This window comes from Diadema setosum, chromosome 1 (assembly GCF_964275005.1).
Source record: "Diadema setosum chromosome 1, eeDiaSeto1, whole genome shotgun sequence".
Classification (NCBI taxonomy): domain Eukaryota; kingdom Metazoa; phylum Echinodermata; class Echinoidea; order Diadematoida; family Diadematidae; genus Diadema; species Diadema setosum.
In genome coordinates this window covers 6,292,081-6,306,631 of record NC_092685.1, presented here as the reverse complement: position 1 = coordinate 6,306,631, position 14,551 = coordinate 6,292,081, and the positions used below count along the sequence as shown (strand labels likewise).

The 14,551-nt window shown below is 37.2% G+C and overlaps 1 protein-coding gene across 2 annotated transcripts in view; it reads left to right on the top strand.

Moving 5' to 3' along the window:
* LOC140233627 (N-acetylated-alpha-linked acidic dipeptidase 2-like) overlaps positions 1-12,562 on the top strand; it is a 28,464-nt gene extending 15,902 nt beyond the window's left edge. For both annotated transcript variants that reach the window (XM_072313737.1, XM_072313730.1), the window contains exons 9-18: positions 194-279; positions 1,845-1,964; positions 2,374-2,459; positions 4,331-4,462; positions 5,367-5,458; positions 6,133-6,223; positions 7,043-7,295; positions 7,641-7,725; positions 8,356-8,448; positions 9,345-12,562. In XM_072313737.1, coding sequence (XP_072169838.1) covers positions 194-279; positions 1,845-1,964; positions 2,374-2,459; positions 4,331-4,462; positions 5,367-5,458; positions 6,133-6,223; positions 7,043-7,295; positions 7,641-7,725; positions 8,356-8,448; positions 9,345-9,555 — 1,249 coding nt within the window. In that variant the 3' untranslated portion in view covers positions 9,556-12,562. The remainder of the gene's footprint in view (positions 1-193; positions 280-1,844; positions 1,965-2,373; positions 2,460-4,330; positions 4,463-5,366; positions 5,459-6,132; positions 6,224-7,042; positions 7,296-7,640; positions 7,726-8,355; positions 8,449-9,344) is intronic.
* The last annotated feature ends 1,989 nt before the right edge of the window (positions 12,563-14,551 follow it).

Sequence of the window (14,551 nt, the reverse complement as noted above, 5' to 3'; positions counted from 1 at the left end):
AGCAGAGCTTGTGAGTCAAGTCACATGAGAGAACTGCAACCATATTTGTTCTTTCTTTTTATTTTCCTTTTTTTTACTTCCTTTTCTTTCACCGTACTCTACAATCAAAAGGTGAATATCTCTAGCTGCAATAACATCATGTTGCTGGTATCAACTTCATTCTTTCTTTTTTCTTTTTCTTTTTTTTGCACAGGACAGTAAAGCTGGAGGTTAATACACATAATGAAGTCCGCATGGTTTACAACACTGTGGGTGTCATTCGTGGCTCCATGGAACCAGGTTTGCAGTTTTAATCAAATCATAGTTGTACTGGTAGTTCAGGCGTATGTTTATCCCCCAGTATTTAATACGATGCCGTAATTTTTGTCGAGTATGCAATTATATAATACCATTGTCTGACTGATTATATATCAGGCGTGTCAATCAAAACTTGAAGAAAAAAAAACCAGCAACAACAAAAATTACCTTGTTGATGTGTGGATTTGATATTCAAACCTATCAATGTACTGCACGAGTAAATGAGGCCTAACACTTAATACTGAAGTATGCGACACAAATTTTCTCAATTTTCTTTTTCTCATTTTCTCAATCAAAATGCCATGTTTACCAGAATGCATATGCAGGCTTGGTGCTGTGGGAGCTAGACTGAGTCTGCAACTGCAGAATTACCATGAAATAATATTATTGAAATGTCCTAGGTGGAAAGCAGTTTTGAGCTTAGTTTATGATTTCTTTTCAGTCCAAAATTTGAATTTCATGCCAGAAATACTCTTTCAACTGCTGTGTAACCAAAGCATGTATCAACAGAAATTGTGTTGTGAGTTTATTGGAGAAATTTGTATATTTGTGCAGTCCACATATCTAATCCAATCTTCTGAGACATGCAATTTTGTAGATTCAAATTAAGAGAAGTAAGCAATGTAACCCATTATACATTTTTCCCAGTCATTCAACAGTATTGAATGACTGAACCACAAATCAAGCTATTAAAAGTAATTTTAAAAATCAGTCAGCCAGGTGTGAATGAGTTAAAATACGTTCTGTTGTATGTTGAGCAAAGAAATGTATTGTGAATGTGACACTTTCTAGGTATTTCAAAGAACATTTTAGACATTGTTCAGCCAAGATTTCTAGTTAATTGTTCTCGTAATGATAAGTCACTCACACATTCTTTTATGCCTTCTAAACAAGCCTGTTCCTTGCTTGTGATGTATAGGGGGTTATACAGTATATAGTAGTGTGTCTCTGATTGCCATACCATGGTCCAAGAATAAATTCTTCCCATTTGACGCCTACTATTCCACAACAAAAGTTCATTCTCCTGTGCATGTTTTATGGATTTGTTGAGGGCAGAGTTCATCTACCATTAACATGACTGATATGTCCTTATCTCATTCATTGATCTGATAGACCCTTAGCTATCGCATTACCTGGATAAGTAAGTTCCTAATTGCCAGGATTTTACTTAATGTTTAACAGTTATATACAGTAATATGTATTTGTTTATAAATATGTATGTATGTATGCATGTCTTGTGATTATGTGTGCACGTATGTTTGTAAAACTGTATGGTTTTACTAAAAAACAGAAGTGAATGAATTATGCATTCACTTGGTTTTCTTTCATTGTGGTGTCTATTGTATTTCGTGAGCCTTTCATTACAATGTATCATATTTTCTATATTTTGATAAGTATATACCGCACGTTTAATTTTTGTGTTACAAGTGTTATTCTAAGCTGATCATTGATGTTTGTGTCTGTAATTTGTGTGTCTTTACAGACATTCACTGAAACTGTTTCTGTCACTCATGCCTCATTCATTAATTGGCTGCCATTCTATACAGACCGATATGTGATAGTGGGCAACCATCGCGATGCCTGGGTGTTTGGCGCCGTGGATCCATCGAGTGGGACGGCAGCCATGTTGGAAATGTCCAGGGCAATGGGCAGACTTATCAAGGAAAGTGAGTGATGACACACATGCCAGCATGTTGATGCAATGATGTAAATTCCAACCCAACCCCCTTCCCTTTGTGTGGCTTGATTCTTCACACATCATTTGTCATGGGCTCTTTTTATGCATGCAGCATGTTTCTGTTGTGTTGAACACTGGAAAAAAGAAGAAGAAAGCTTTGAATTTCTCAAATATATCAGTACAGTATGGTAGGATTTCATTGTAAATTTGTGTCATGAAATGAATGGCATTTAATGATGGAAGGTTCCTAGATATAACAAATGTAAGTGATATTACTGTTAAGGGTAGCGGAGTATGAATTGCAGCTGATATTTAGCTTAAAGTAGGAACTTGCCATTTTAATGAGAGAAGGAGATTGAGAAGTGCTGGTGAATGCTCATTTGTTTCATTCTTTGCAGAAAAATGGCGCCCCCGACGATCAATCGTCTTCTGCAACTGGGCCGCTGAGGAGTACTCACTGATTGGTTCCACAGAGTGGGTGGAGGTGAGTGTACTTCTAGGGTGCCAATAGCTATAGTGTTTGACAGATATTCTGATGCCACAGAGCACAAAATTGTTCTCATTTGTGGAGGAGGCTCAAATTTGCTCAGAGAGCGCTTTTGAAGGAGTCACACGGAGGCTGTGATTTTACGCTTATCAGAAGTAGGAAAAAACAAGTCATTTAAAATTCTGCTTGCTCTACTCTCAGAACTCAGATAATGATTCCATACAGAAGGAAGAGATATGCTGAAGACACATTGTATGACATTATGATATCAAATCTGTCTCGTTTGCTGAACCATTAGCGATTCTGAATAGTAGTGTCAAGTGGTGTCACCACTAATGCGCGTGTGCATACAGTATGGTGCCTATCTTTGACAGTGCAGCATATTATGATTTTCGTTTTGATAGAAGAGATACAGTAACATCAGTTGTTTACATCTCTTGAGCTGGCAACTGTTGAGCTTTGACCCCATTTGCTGGTTTGTCAAAGCAGGGGCAATTATTTCATGCAGAATACAAGTAGGTGTGTTGGGTAGGGGATGAATGCAATGGTGCGGAGTGCCAAGAACTGTGAGTGGAATTTTTTTTTTTTTTAAAGGAATGCTTATGACAGAATCTAAATGCTTATGTTCCCATCATATGTAAATGGATTGTTGGAGTAAATGAATGTCCTTTGATTCACATCTGAACATGTAAATACAGTTTGTGTTTTGTAAGAGTTGCTAGGCAAAAAGCCATCTGAAGCATCACCACACAAATCACACTCTGCGATTTTTGTCTCGCCTGCATAGTGGTAGCGAGACATGGGCATCACTTTTCCTCCCGTGGTGGTGGCAGCAGCGGCGCAGCAGCAGCGGCGGTGTCAACAATTTGGTGTACTCTCTAAATCTTTCCACAGCTTTGAGCAATGACCACCAAACTCACACCACAGGTACATAACCTAAAAATGCTAGTCAAAATTGAATAAAGGGGAATTCCAAAAAGGTCAAAGGTCAAAAGTTCAATGAACTTTCCCTGATTTCGAGAAGCTTTCGGTACTCACTGTATTGTGCACTCTCAATAACTTTCCACAGCTTTGAGCTATATGACCACAAAACTTACACCATGGGTACATCACATGACGATGGCAGTCAAGTTCAGATATGGGTGAAGCCCAACAAGGTCAAATGTCAAAAGTTCAGTGAACTAAACCCGATAAGCACTGCACTTGTAGTATTGTGGTGTACTCTGAATAACTTTCCACAGCTTTGAGCAATAATCACCAAATTCACATAACAGGTACATCACTTAATGATGCCTTTCAAGTCTGAATATGGGTGGCGTTCGACAAGATCGAAGGTCAGAAGTTTCGTGAATATTCCACACATAATAAGCAATATACTTGCAATATTGTGGTGTTGCAGTCACAATAACTTTCCACAGCTTTAAGCTATGACCATGAAACCTAAAGATGCCACTCACGTTTACTGGTAAGTCTGACAAAGTAAAAAATCAAACAGTCAATGTACTTTTATTGAAGAACAGTAGTTGCATCATTCAGTCAAGACATGGTTTGGCATTTGCCTTGTTTGTAATTTGGCATAAAGTCGGCTGTGTCAATATGCAATAGGAATGTTTCACAGCAGAAGAATCATTTCAAATGATTGGAAGTTCAAAGACAAATGATTTATCTTTAACTTCCACTCTTGAGCTGTTTGGATTCGTGTGTAAAGCTTGCAGCCAGCTGCTAAAGCAATGGTTACATCAAGCCTGTATTTGCCATTGATAAGGCAGATATACACTGCAATTACCTTCTAGCATTGCAAGACCATTTAGAAACATTAAATTTTGTTCCCTAGTAAATTTCTCCATGTAAATGTTTTTCCCACACAGGAATTTACCAAAAACCTGGCATCCCGAGCTGTGGCCTATCTCAATGTGGATATATCAGTTGAAGGGAACTATACTTTCAGGCTCAAGTCAACGCCAAATCTTCAGGAAGCTGTCTTTTCAGCAACGAAGCGGGTAAGAGACAGACAGACAGACAGAAAGTCAAACAGACAAACATACAAACATACAGAGGGGATGGATATGAAATGTGCAGTAGGGAATTTGAAGAATTCAATGTTTTCCATGGACACCATAGTAAATGTTTTTTTTTTAATAGCATTGCCATTAAACTACACAAGCTTTAGCATATAATGTAGATAAACTCTCTCAAGCTGCTGTTCTTCATGTTCCCTAATTTCATAAGCAGGGGAATGTCATTTTATGTGTGCAGGGGTGGGGAGGGAGTTTTTTTCCATCTTACTGCTCCCAGGGGGTCCAGGGTCAAGCCTCCAAATGTCAAGATAAATTCTAGTTCAGTGTGCTAAGGGAAAATGGTATGAAATATATATATTTTATCAATTAAACATAGAACAACATTTCAATATGGACAAGCTTGAACTACTCAAATGCTCCTACTACTCAGAATTTGAATCAAATTTAATAATCATTGTTCAGAGTTAGACGTTTGCTGTTCAGTAGGTTTGTAGGAGGTGCATGTGTACAAGGGTGCAAATGATAACACAATGTTTTGAGAGTAGTAATTTAAGCATGGTAAATATTAGTCAGATGCTATACTACTGTATACGCCATATATTTCGCGAGTCTAAATTTTTGCGAATCGGAAACTCCCGACAATTTCACGAGTGGTTAAATTCGCAAGCGTGACGTCCTGTACTGAATGGAGAAGTGTACATGCATATGTCACATTCACGTCGAGATCAGAGTCAATATTTTTGCGTGTCTTTAATTTCGCAAATAGCACCTGACTCGTGAAAGTGGCGAAAATAGAAACCTTGCGAAATATTCGGCGTATACAGTATATAATGTACAATATTAGAATTAGGAGTAATAGTTTACTTGAGTTTGAATGTCTTTTTAGGTTCCAGATGCCCAAATTGATGGCCACCTCAGCACTGTTTATGACACTTGGGCTGAAAGGAGCCCTGCTGAAGGGAATACTGGTCTACCGCAGTAAGATACCGCTCTTTCATTTTGTTTTTCTTTTCTTTTCCTTTCTCCACTCAACTCTCGAGAAGTTCTTCTTTACAAGTTTCTGTTTTTTGTTTGTTGTTGTGGGGTGTTTTTTTTTTGGTCAATGTGGTAAAAACCAAGTGGCCACTCTGGTGATGTACAAATATGTGACCAGGATGTGCTCATGTTATACAGAAAACTATGAAAAAAAAACCATGAAATCATGCACACACAGATCCTAGCAATATGTCCATTATTTAAGTTTTCCAATGAGGTGACAAAGACTACGAAAATCTCAAATAGCATTCATTGTTTCAAGCTTTAATGGAAAATTGATTGGATCTGGTGTAGATCCAAAATGTATATAAACTTTGCATCTATTACTGTAAGTTTAGAGTAATGATAGAATGAGAAATGCTGCAAACATTCCAGAGGTTAGGAAAGGATAGCTGAGGCTCATTCCCTCTTCTCACTTTCAAAATGTGAGGGGGGGGGGGGGGGGGGCAGAATCATAGCATCTATTCACAAAATACATGTTTTTATTCTCTTCAACAAAATACTTACTTGTAACAGTAAATGAATGAAACAGCCTTTTCAACTAATTGCATTCAGAAGTGGTCGAAAATTGCATTGCTCTATTTTCCCTTTTGCTTATGTTTCCCTTTTCTCAACAGTGTCAGAAATATAGGTTCAGGGAGCGACTATGCTGGATTTCTGGGAGAGATCGGTATCCCCAGCGTCGATCTGAGATACACCTTCAATTCAGTAAGCAAAGTGGCTGTGTTTCTGCTTTTCTTTTTTATCATAAACTTATTCTAGTAAGATAAAGTATAGATACCATTGACACATTCATTGTTGAATGATGTATAATTATCATAATGCACAAAAAATGTGGTATGCATATATGATGCATCACGCACTACCCCGGGGTACCGTAGTACCTCGGGTAACTGCATTGTGTAGCGCCACCTCACGTCTACTCGAGGACAGCCAGAGAAAAATGCATGTACTGTGTGTGCGTGTACATAGTCACTCCCATGCCACTGCATGTTATACTATGCGTGCATGGAAGCTGCGATACCACTAGCGTGTGCTTTAGTGCAGTACAGTGCAGTAGCTAGTGCGCGCTAGCTCCAGCACCAAAATAATTTCCTCTTTTTGGCACCCAGGGTACAACCTTTTTAAAAAAATAAATAATTCAACAAAATGGCTGATTTTTGTTTGGTACCCCGGGATACCATTTATGCCATCATATGTTGATGTGTAGTATCATTGATGTGTTAAAGATTTTTCACACTAAAGCAGAATTAGTACCGTATAGAATTTGTAATGAACTTTATTAATTATGTACTCTATTTGTTAACCTGACAAAACTTTTAAATGCATGTAAACGTTATGTAACTGTAGTCTTTCTGAATAACTAGTGCCTGAAAATTGAAGCTTGCATAATCCTCGCAGGCCCTATTTTCATTTGCCTGCTACATACACATGTGCCACAATCTTAGCAGCCACCATGTTTATGCCATGTTTATGAATGGGATTATAAGACTATTTTTCTCCCCCTTCCCCCCCCCCCCACCAAAGGACATGGGTTTATCAAGCTACCCCCTGTACCACTCGATGTACGAGACCTTCTTCCTGGTCAGCGAGATTATGGACTGGACATTTGAGTATCACTTGGCCGTCACTAGGGTGTGGGCGGAGCTTGCCAGGCACTTAGCCGACAGCCTCATCCTGCCCATCAACACCATGGATACGGCCACCAAGATCACTGCATCCATTGCCACCCTCAAGGGCTACTACCAGGAGCAGATGCTTGAACAGGGAATTACATGGGGTCAGTTTGATGCATGGGTGCGATATGTAAGCCCATATTTTGAACTTTGTATGACAATGTTTGTCTTATTTTGTGATCTCTTTTTATTTGAACATTTGCATCATCAAAACAAAGGTCTTGCAACAGTGTTGTCCCTTTTAAGTAGTTAGGACTACACAACTCAGAAGTGAACCTCCAGAAACCTTATTCTCTACTGGAATATAAAAAATTAAATGCTTCCCCCACTGAATGATAGTTTTGAAGAATCTTATGCCATAAGCAGTCCTGTATTGGCAGCAGCTCTGTTTCATAACTCTATTATATTTCATTGATAGCTTTTGTTTTCATCTCTGTTTCTTGTTGCAGATGATGTTGATGCTGCAGCACTCAAACTTACAGAGGTTACAACAGAATTTCATAATTATATAGCTGATGAAATGGATAAAACTGAGTGAGTACAGTGGTTGGCTTCAAGCTGTGCTGTAGAATAGTAGGGTTATGTATATGTTTTGGGTGTTTTTAAGGAAATTGTGGATGAAAATGTAGTTCTGATTTGTACAGATAGCAAAGAATATCAAGCAAACTCTTCACAATACAGTGCACTCCCATTATAACAAACATGGTTATGACAAAATTTCAGTTACAACAAAGTAAAAATTCATACCCGAACAATATTTGTTCTATGTTTTTATTGTTTATTTGTTCAAAATTTTGATATAAGAAAAGAAAACTGCAGGTCCCGAGGACTTCTTTATAACGGGAGTCCACTGTATTTTTTTTTTATTTTGTTTACATTTTATTTTTAACCTTTAGTATTTCACAGAATGTTAGAAATATGTAGACAACCATGGGTTGTGTCACAGATGTGCATTGACTACATGGTAAGATAAATGATCTTAAAGCTTAAGGGTAAAATATTTTCCCCCCATAATGCCAAAATGATCCTATTCAACCATAAAGAAAGAAAAATGTTTAACCAAATGTCAGTCCTTGTGCATGCGTTTAAAATTGTTTGCTCACAAGAATTGGTGGTCTACTTTAGTATTACATTTTCTCCTTGGGGGTCACTTTTTGTTTGCAGTCCATTTGCTGTGCGCAGAGTTAATGATCAGCTGCTACAGTTCGAGAGAGCATTCACAGATCCATTGGGTCTACCTGGAAGAACCTTGCAGAGGTGAGAGAAAAAAAAGAAAGATGTCTTTTTTAAAAATTTTGTCAGTGTCATAGAAAGCCTCGTGGAAGTGACCCTATAATATTCCATTAATGTTTGCATTTTGCATGTTCAGAATGAAAAGGGTGTTCAGGACTGCACTTTTCTTTAACAAAGTCGTTCACTCGCAGTTCTCAGTTGATGATGTCACAGTTGACTCATCAATTTTTTGATTGATAAATATGTTGGTTGGTTGATTGATTGATTGATTGATTGATTGATTGATTGATTGATTGATTGATTGTCTGCAATGGAAATTCTTTATATTTTAAAATTAACATTTAGATGTGCGCTCTGGAGGCGAATTTGACAAGATCTTTTTACTTGCAATGACTAGACAACTTTTTTTTGTCCTTTTATGATCATTTTTCTTTAATTTGTCCATGTCTATTTATTTTTGTGTATGTATGTATATATGCATATTTGTATGAATGTTTGTTGATTGCATGTACTGTATGTACAAACAATATAATATGTATGTATGTATGTATGTGTGTATGCTTGTATGTATGTACCACTGGTATCTGTATCTTTATCTGTTGATCGATCTATCTGTATTCCTATCTATGTCCGTTTGTCAGCTGTACATGCATATTGCATTGATTCTCTAACCCAATTACTTCTCTTCCTCTTTTGTGTTGTGTATGTTTTATTATCACTCCATTTTATCAGATCTGGAGGGATAATATCATCTTCCTGTTCAATTGTGTATGTGTTTGAGAGGTGATTACACAATACAAATTTTTTTGTTGACCCTTCTGTACACAGAAATTCACATCCTGTATGCACCCACCACCATGCATGATTGTGTATTTTGAAATCACCTCTCAAACACATTTCTGCATCTCTTGTTTTCACAGGCACGTGGTGTTTGCACCCAGCAGCAAGGACGCCTACAAAGGGGACGCCTTCCCCGGCATCGTCGATCTCATGTTCGACATCGATAACGGCGAGGGGGACCTGACGGAGGAGTGGGAGGCCCTCAGGCAACACATGTCGGTCGTAGCCTTTGTCCTCCAGTCTGCTGCCTCCACCCTTAGAGAAGTGGACATTCTTCATCGTGTAGACTGATTACCTCTTTTGACCTTTGACCCCCACCCCTCATCGACAAAGCAGTCTTTCTCTACCCCATCCCACCCTCTCCTCCACCCCCATGAATCTACCTTTGCTGAAATGTTTTAAGGGAGGCTGGAGATACATCTAACCAGATGATGTTAATTCGAAAGCGTCAGTATCAACACACTCCATTAAAACTCCTGAAAGACTGATAACATTACGAACATATTTTGGTGAGCCTTGAGCAAACATGATTATCGGTATATGGTATTAACTCTCATCATTCCCAACACCGCTGGAAAATAATTGGAACTTATTGTGCATATGTTACTGACATGATTACCATGTAATAATTCCTATTTGTTTGTTTGTTTGTTTTTGTTTTACTAGAAACGCTCTTACATCTAGTAATCCTTTTTTCTTTGTCTTTGGTGTTTTGTTTCTTTCTGACTTATGCCCTATGACTTCTGACTTCTTACTGCAGCTTCATTAGCCAGCTATCATTCACTATTTTAGTTGTATGGCAGCTTTGTGGATCATAACTGATCTTACCAAAATAACAATCTTCAACAACTCTTTGGCTATTGAAATACTATTGGAATACTATCTAAATCGTTTGAAGCCCACCGATATGTGATGAAGGTGCTTGCAGCCCATATTACCTCTCTACTGGGCTTGAATTGATATAAGCGCACCTCAAGGTCATGACCTTTGATACCCCTCAAATTGGTCTCAAGTCCAGTTTTTTGGCCTTTTATATTTTTGTTGCCCTTTCTAGAACGTGTTAAAGTCTTATTTAATGATGACCTTCAGAAAGTGACAACCCATTGATTTTTTTTTAATCATTTAAGCCCTCTGCATGCTTGGTCATTTTCCAAATACTGTTTCAGACCTGTTCTCACTTTTTTCTTCCATCCCCACATTGGTCAACTTTAATTCTTGTCGTTTTTTAATCCAAACATTGGTCAACTAAGAGATTTTTTTTTGATGTTGTTTTGCTGGACAGTGGTCATCTGCTTGTTTCCCCACATTGGTCAATTGAGTGTTTGTTTGTTTTTTTAGTCCTAACATCGGTCAACCAGAGGCTATTTTCTTGTCCTTACATTGGTCAACTGAACTTGAATACTTTCTTGCTCCACATTTGTCATCTGATAATCTTTTTTGTTTTATCAGTTATCTGAATGGTTGTTTGGGGGTGTTTGTATCTCAAGTACAGCTTTATTTGCTTTGTTTTGTGTAGGAAGTTAATCATTCATAAATGTAATCTTCAAATTGCTAAGTTGGAAAGAAGTAAACGATAACAACTCAGGATTATTCTTATAGCCAATTGTGCTGTTTCAAGATTCTTTGTTTTCATTTGTCCTATGTTCAGGAACAGATTACAATATTATGGTTTAGTCTGGTTGATTAGATACCATATGGGTCATCTTTATTAAGTGTATGAACTAAAAAACTAGTGAAATTGTAATGTGTGTGTTATTTTTTCTTTTAATTACGTTACACGTACCAGAAATCTTGCAAAATCATGGAGCAGATTCTTTATTGATTCGGACTTTATGCATGTTGTACCCATCTGTATGTGTCATATTTGGTGCAGGACATTGCAAGTATTAGCTCTGTTGGAATGCTAATGAGAAAAAAGTATATCATATTATTCATGACAACTTAATGGAAAGTAATGTACATTTTTGAGCAGCAGCTTGTGTATGAATTGCTGATAATGTTTTGTGTTTGTTTTGTGGTTTTTTTTTTGGTCACTTCAGACTGCATTGCACATCATTGCGTACTCCTTGAGAGGGAGGAGTGTTCATAAAGCTTAATGCTGGCTGTGATGTCCACCTTATTGCCTTTTCCCCCCAGCTATGTTTACACTAAGGCATGTGTTTGTTCACAAGTGAAATATTAGCTCAAATTGTGACAATAAGCCATGATCTTGATTAATCTTTTTTTTTTTTTATCTTGATTAATCTTTATGATTGCCTAATTGTCTAAAAAGTATGAAATATTACAGCTATTTCTGCCGACATATGTGGATGCAAATATTTACCTTCTTTGTACAATTAGTGTCTTTTCATTTGCCAAAGTTTGACCTTTTTTTTTCAGAGTCACATAGGCTTGCCACTTTTTACCAATAAGAGATTGACATTAAGCTGATTAACTTTTCTTGTGTGTTTTTGGTATTTGACAATGTGCCAACTCATTTGGTCTTGATGCTGTAAATTTTCTTGTGTGCAGTCAAGTGTATTCATAGAAGGTTTTAGGTTTAGCGACAAATTGACCTGATTTTTAACCCGGCTGTGGACCTTTTTTGGTAGATGACCACTCAGCTGGTTTTATTTGTAGTCACAGCTGAGTGGCAATGACCATTTTGAGTTCTGACTAATTTGCATTGGGTAGTCATCAAAGTATGTACAGCAGTATTTCTAATCCTGAAATATTCATGTGAGATAGGAAATCAAATACCTATTAGCTGCATCTTTGTCTTTGTTTTTGACCAGTCTTCATGTGATGGGATTAGATGGTGCTTGTCATAGAAAAGTAAGCAGCTGTTTAATTGTGATATGTGTATAGACTATTTGCTAATCAGTCACATATTTAGTGATGATCATTGTCTAGAGGAGGTTATAAACCTGCAGATAGGCAGAGAGGAGGTTATAAACCTGCAGATAGGCAGAGAGAAGATGTTAAACAGGTGGCTTAATTAGACTACTTATTATCTGGCTTTTTTTCTCCATGTATTAAGATGATTATCGTATTCTTTGGACATTCTTTGTAACTTGTACAAGTTCGAAACAGAGCATATTCAATATCCACCTTTTTGGGATGAAAGAAATTTCCTTTTTTTTTTGTAGCTTTGTTTCCCATTTGGAATTATGGCTTGTGAAATTATCAGAATATATGCAGTTGGGTTTTTTTATATTTTGACGTGATTGTATAAGCAAAAACATTTTTTCTGTAATTCAGTGTATTGGTGCATTATGGGATATTTTGTATTTCTGTATCGGAGATTGAGAGATGCTATTCAGGTAATAAAAATGTTGTATAAATAAAGTTTGTATAAATTCTGGTGTCCTTCAGCCCTGGTGTTTGATACGAACACCGGTGTACTTTTTTAGTGAATGATGACCTGTACATGTATTAGGATTGAATGCTACCGACATATGAAAAATCTGTCGTCAACACAATATGATCTGTACTGAAATGGAAGTTCAGGCCGCCTCTTAATCACAAGACTGAATTTAAGTTTGTATTGAAGTTGGATGAAATGAAAACAAACAAACAAACAGACACAGAATAGTGATATAAATCAAACAAATCTGCAGTAGATATGATGATGATGATATGGAGCTGGTGTCTGACCCTCAGAAGACTCAAATTTATTTTCTCACAAATCATCACAAAATATGATATTTCTGGCACCAAATTATTGGATAGTTTTAGTAATCATAACTTTGTGAGGAAAAGGGGAGAGGTGTCATAGATGGTAAGTTATGAACCAAAGGAGTGAATCTCAGGTAGTGTTTTATCTATCGACCATTGACAGATATGTGAGAAAAATGGTGGTACAGTGTACATGTACTACCTTATTCAATTTACATATCTTATTATGACTGGTGTTATTGATTCAAAATAGCATGTTGTACTAAAAAATGTCAATATCTTCTTTTTTGAAGTTTTTAAAAATTTACATCAACTGTTCTGACTGTATCACGGCACTCTTCCTATTGGGGTCTATTCAGACATCGAATGGAGTCACACATTGACTGTCTGAATCATGCAAAAATGCATTATCCAAATGAGTCACACCAAGGAGGTAACTAATACCTCCTTTGTCACACATTGTATGCAAAAATATGAAGTATTTTATATTACACATCAGATAAAAATGAAATATTTCACACTACACAAGGGATATAAATGATTTGGACTAGATTCAAGAGCAACATATTAAATCATAAAAATGTTACAAACCTGTTGAACATTCCTTTTTAAAGACAACTTACCCCGTTTTAGGGCCAAGCGCTGGATCATGTACCCACCTCCCTGAATTATATAGTGATATTCGTTGAGAAAACAAAAATAGTCCAGAATTTCGCGTCTGCGATATTTACGTGGATGACGGATCATGCAACAAGCAGAGGTAAATTTCGCCCAGAGTTCGTACCCAACGAACAAACTGAAATGCTGCCCTCTACAGCATTTGCCTGAGCATTGTAATGTACCGCTATACAGTCTTTACACATATTGTGATTGTTTCAAAGATTAGCATTACGGCATGCAATTAGCTCAGTTACGATTGGTAGTCCCTCTTCTTTCATTCTTTTTTTTTCTTCCTCCTCTTCTTCCTTCTCTCGTTAGAAGGGATCCCCCAGACCACAGAAACAGTAGGCCTATACGCTTTATTAAGGGCATCCCATATTACTTACAGTTTATAGAAATATTACTAGTATTTTTAATTGCTGAATATCTTTACCTAAAAACAAGCATGACAAAAGAAAAAGGATAAAAGCAGGACATGTTAAAAAATGTTCAAATTGCAAATTCGGTTACATGTCCACTGCTTATAATCGCGTGTGTGCGCCATGATCCCTTGAAAAGTCTCGTTTGAGCGAGGGGCAAAATGGTACATGGACATGGTTGTGTGTATGTATTAGTAAGAACCGATCGAGGGAATGCAGTGCCTGTGACTTAAATAGCGCCCCCTTCAAGATTTTTCACCGAGTATTGTTGTTCTCCTGACCGGTTTTAGTCTGAGAGCACTCATTGAATTACGAAATTATCTCTGAAATAATATTGCCAGAAATATCGTCGTTTCTTCCCTTCATAATTTTCCCCTCATCTTCTTTTCTCTTTCATCCCTTTCATATCATTCCTTCCGCTTCTTTTATTATTCATTATTATCATTATTTTGCCTCTGTGTTTCTTGCCCATTTCTCCATCTTCTTCCTCCTCTTCTCCTTCTTCTTCTTCTTCTTCTTTTTCTGCATCTTCTTCTTCCTCCTCCTCTTCT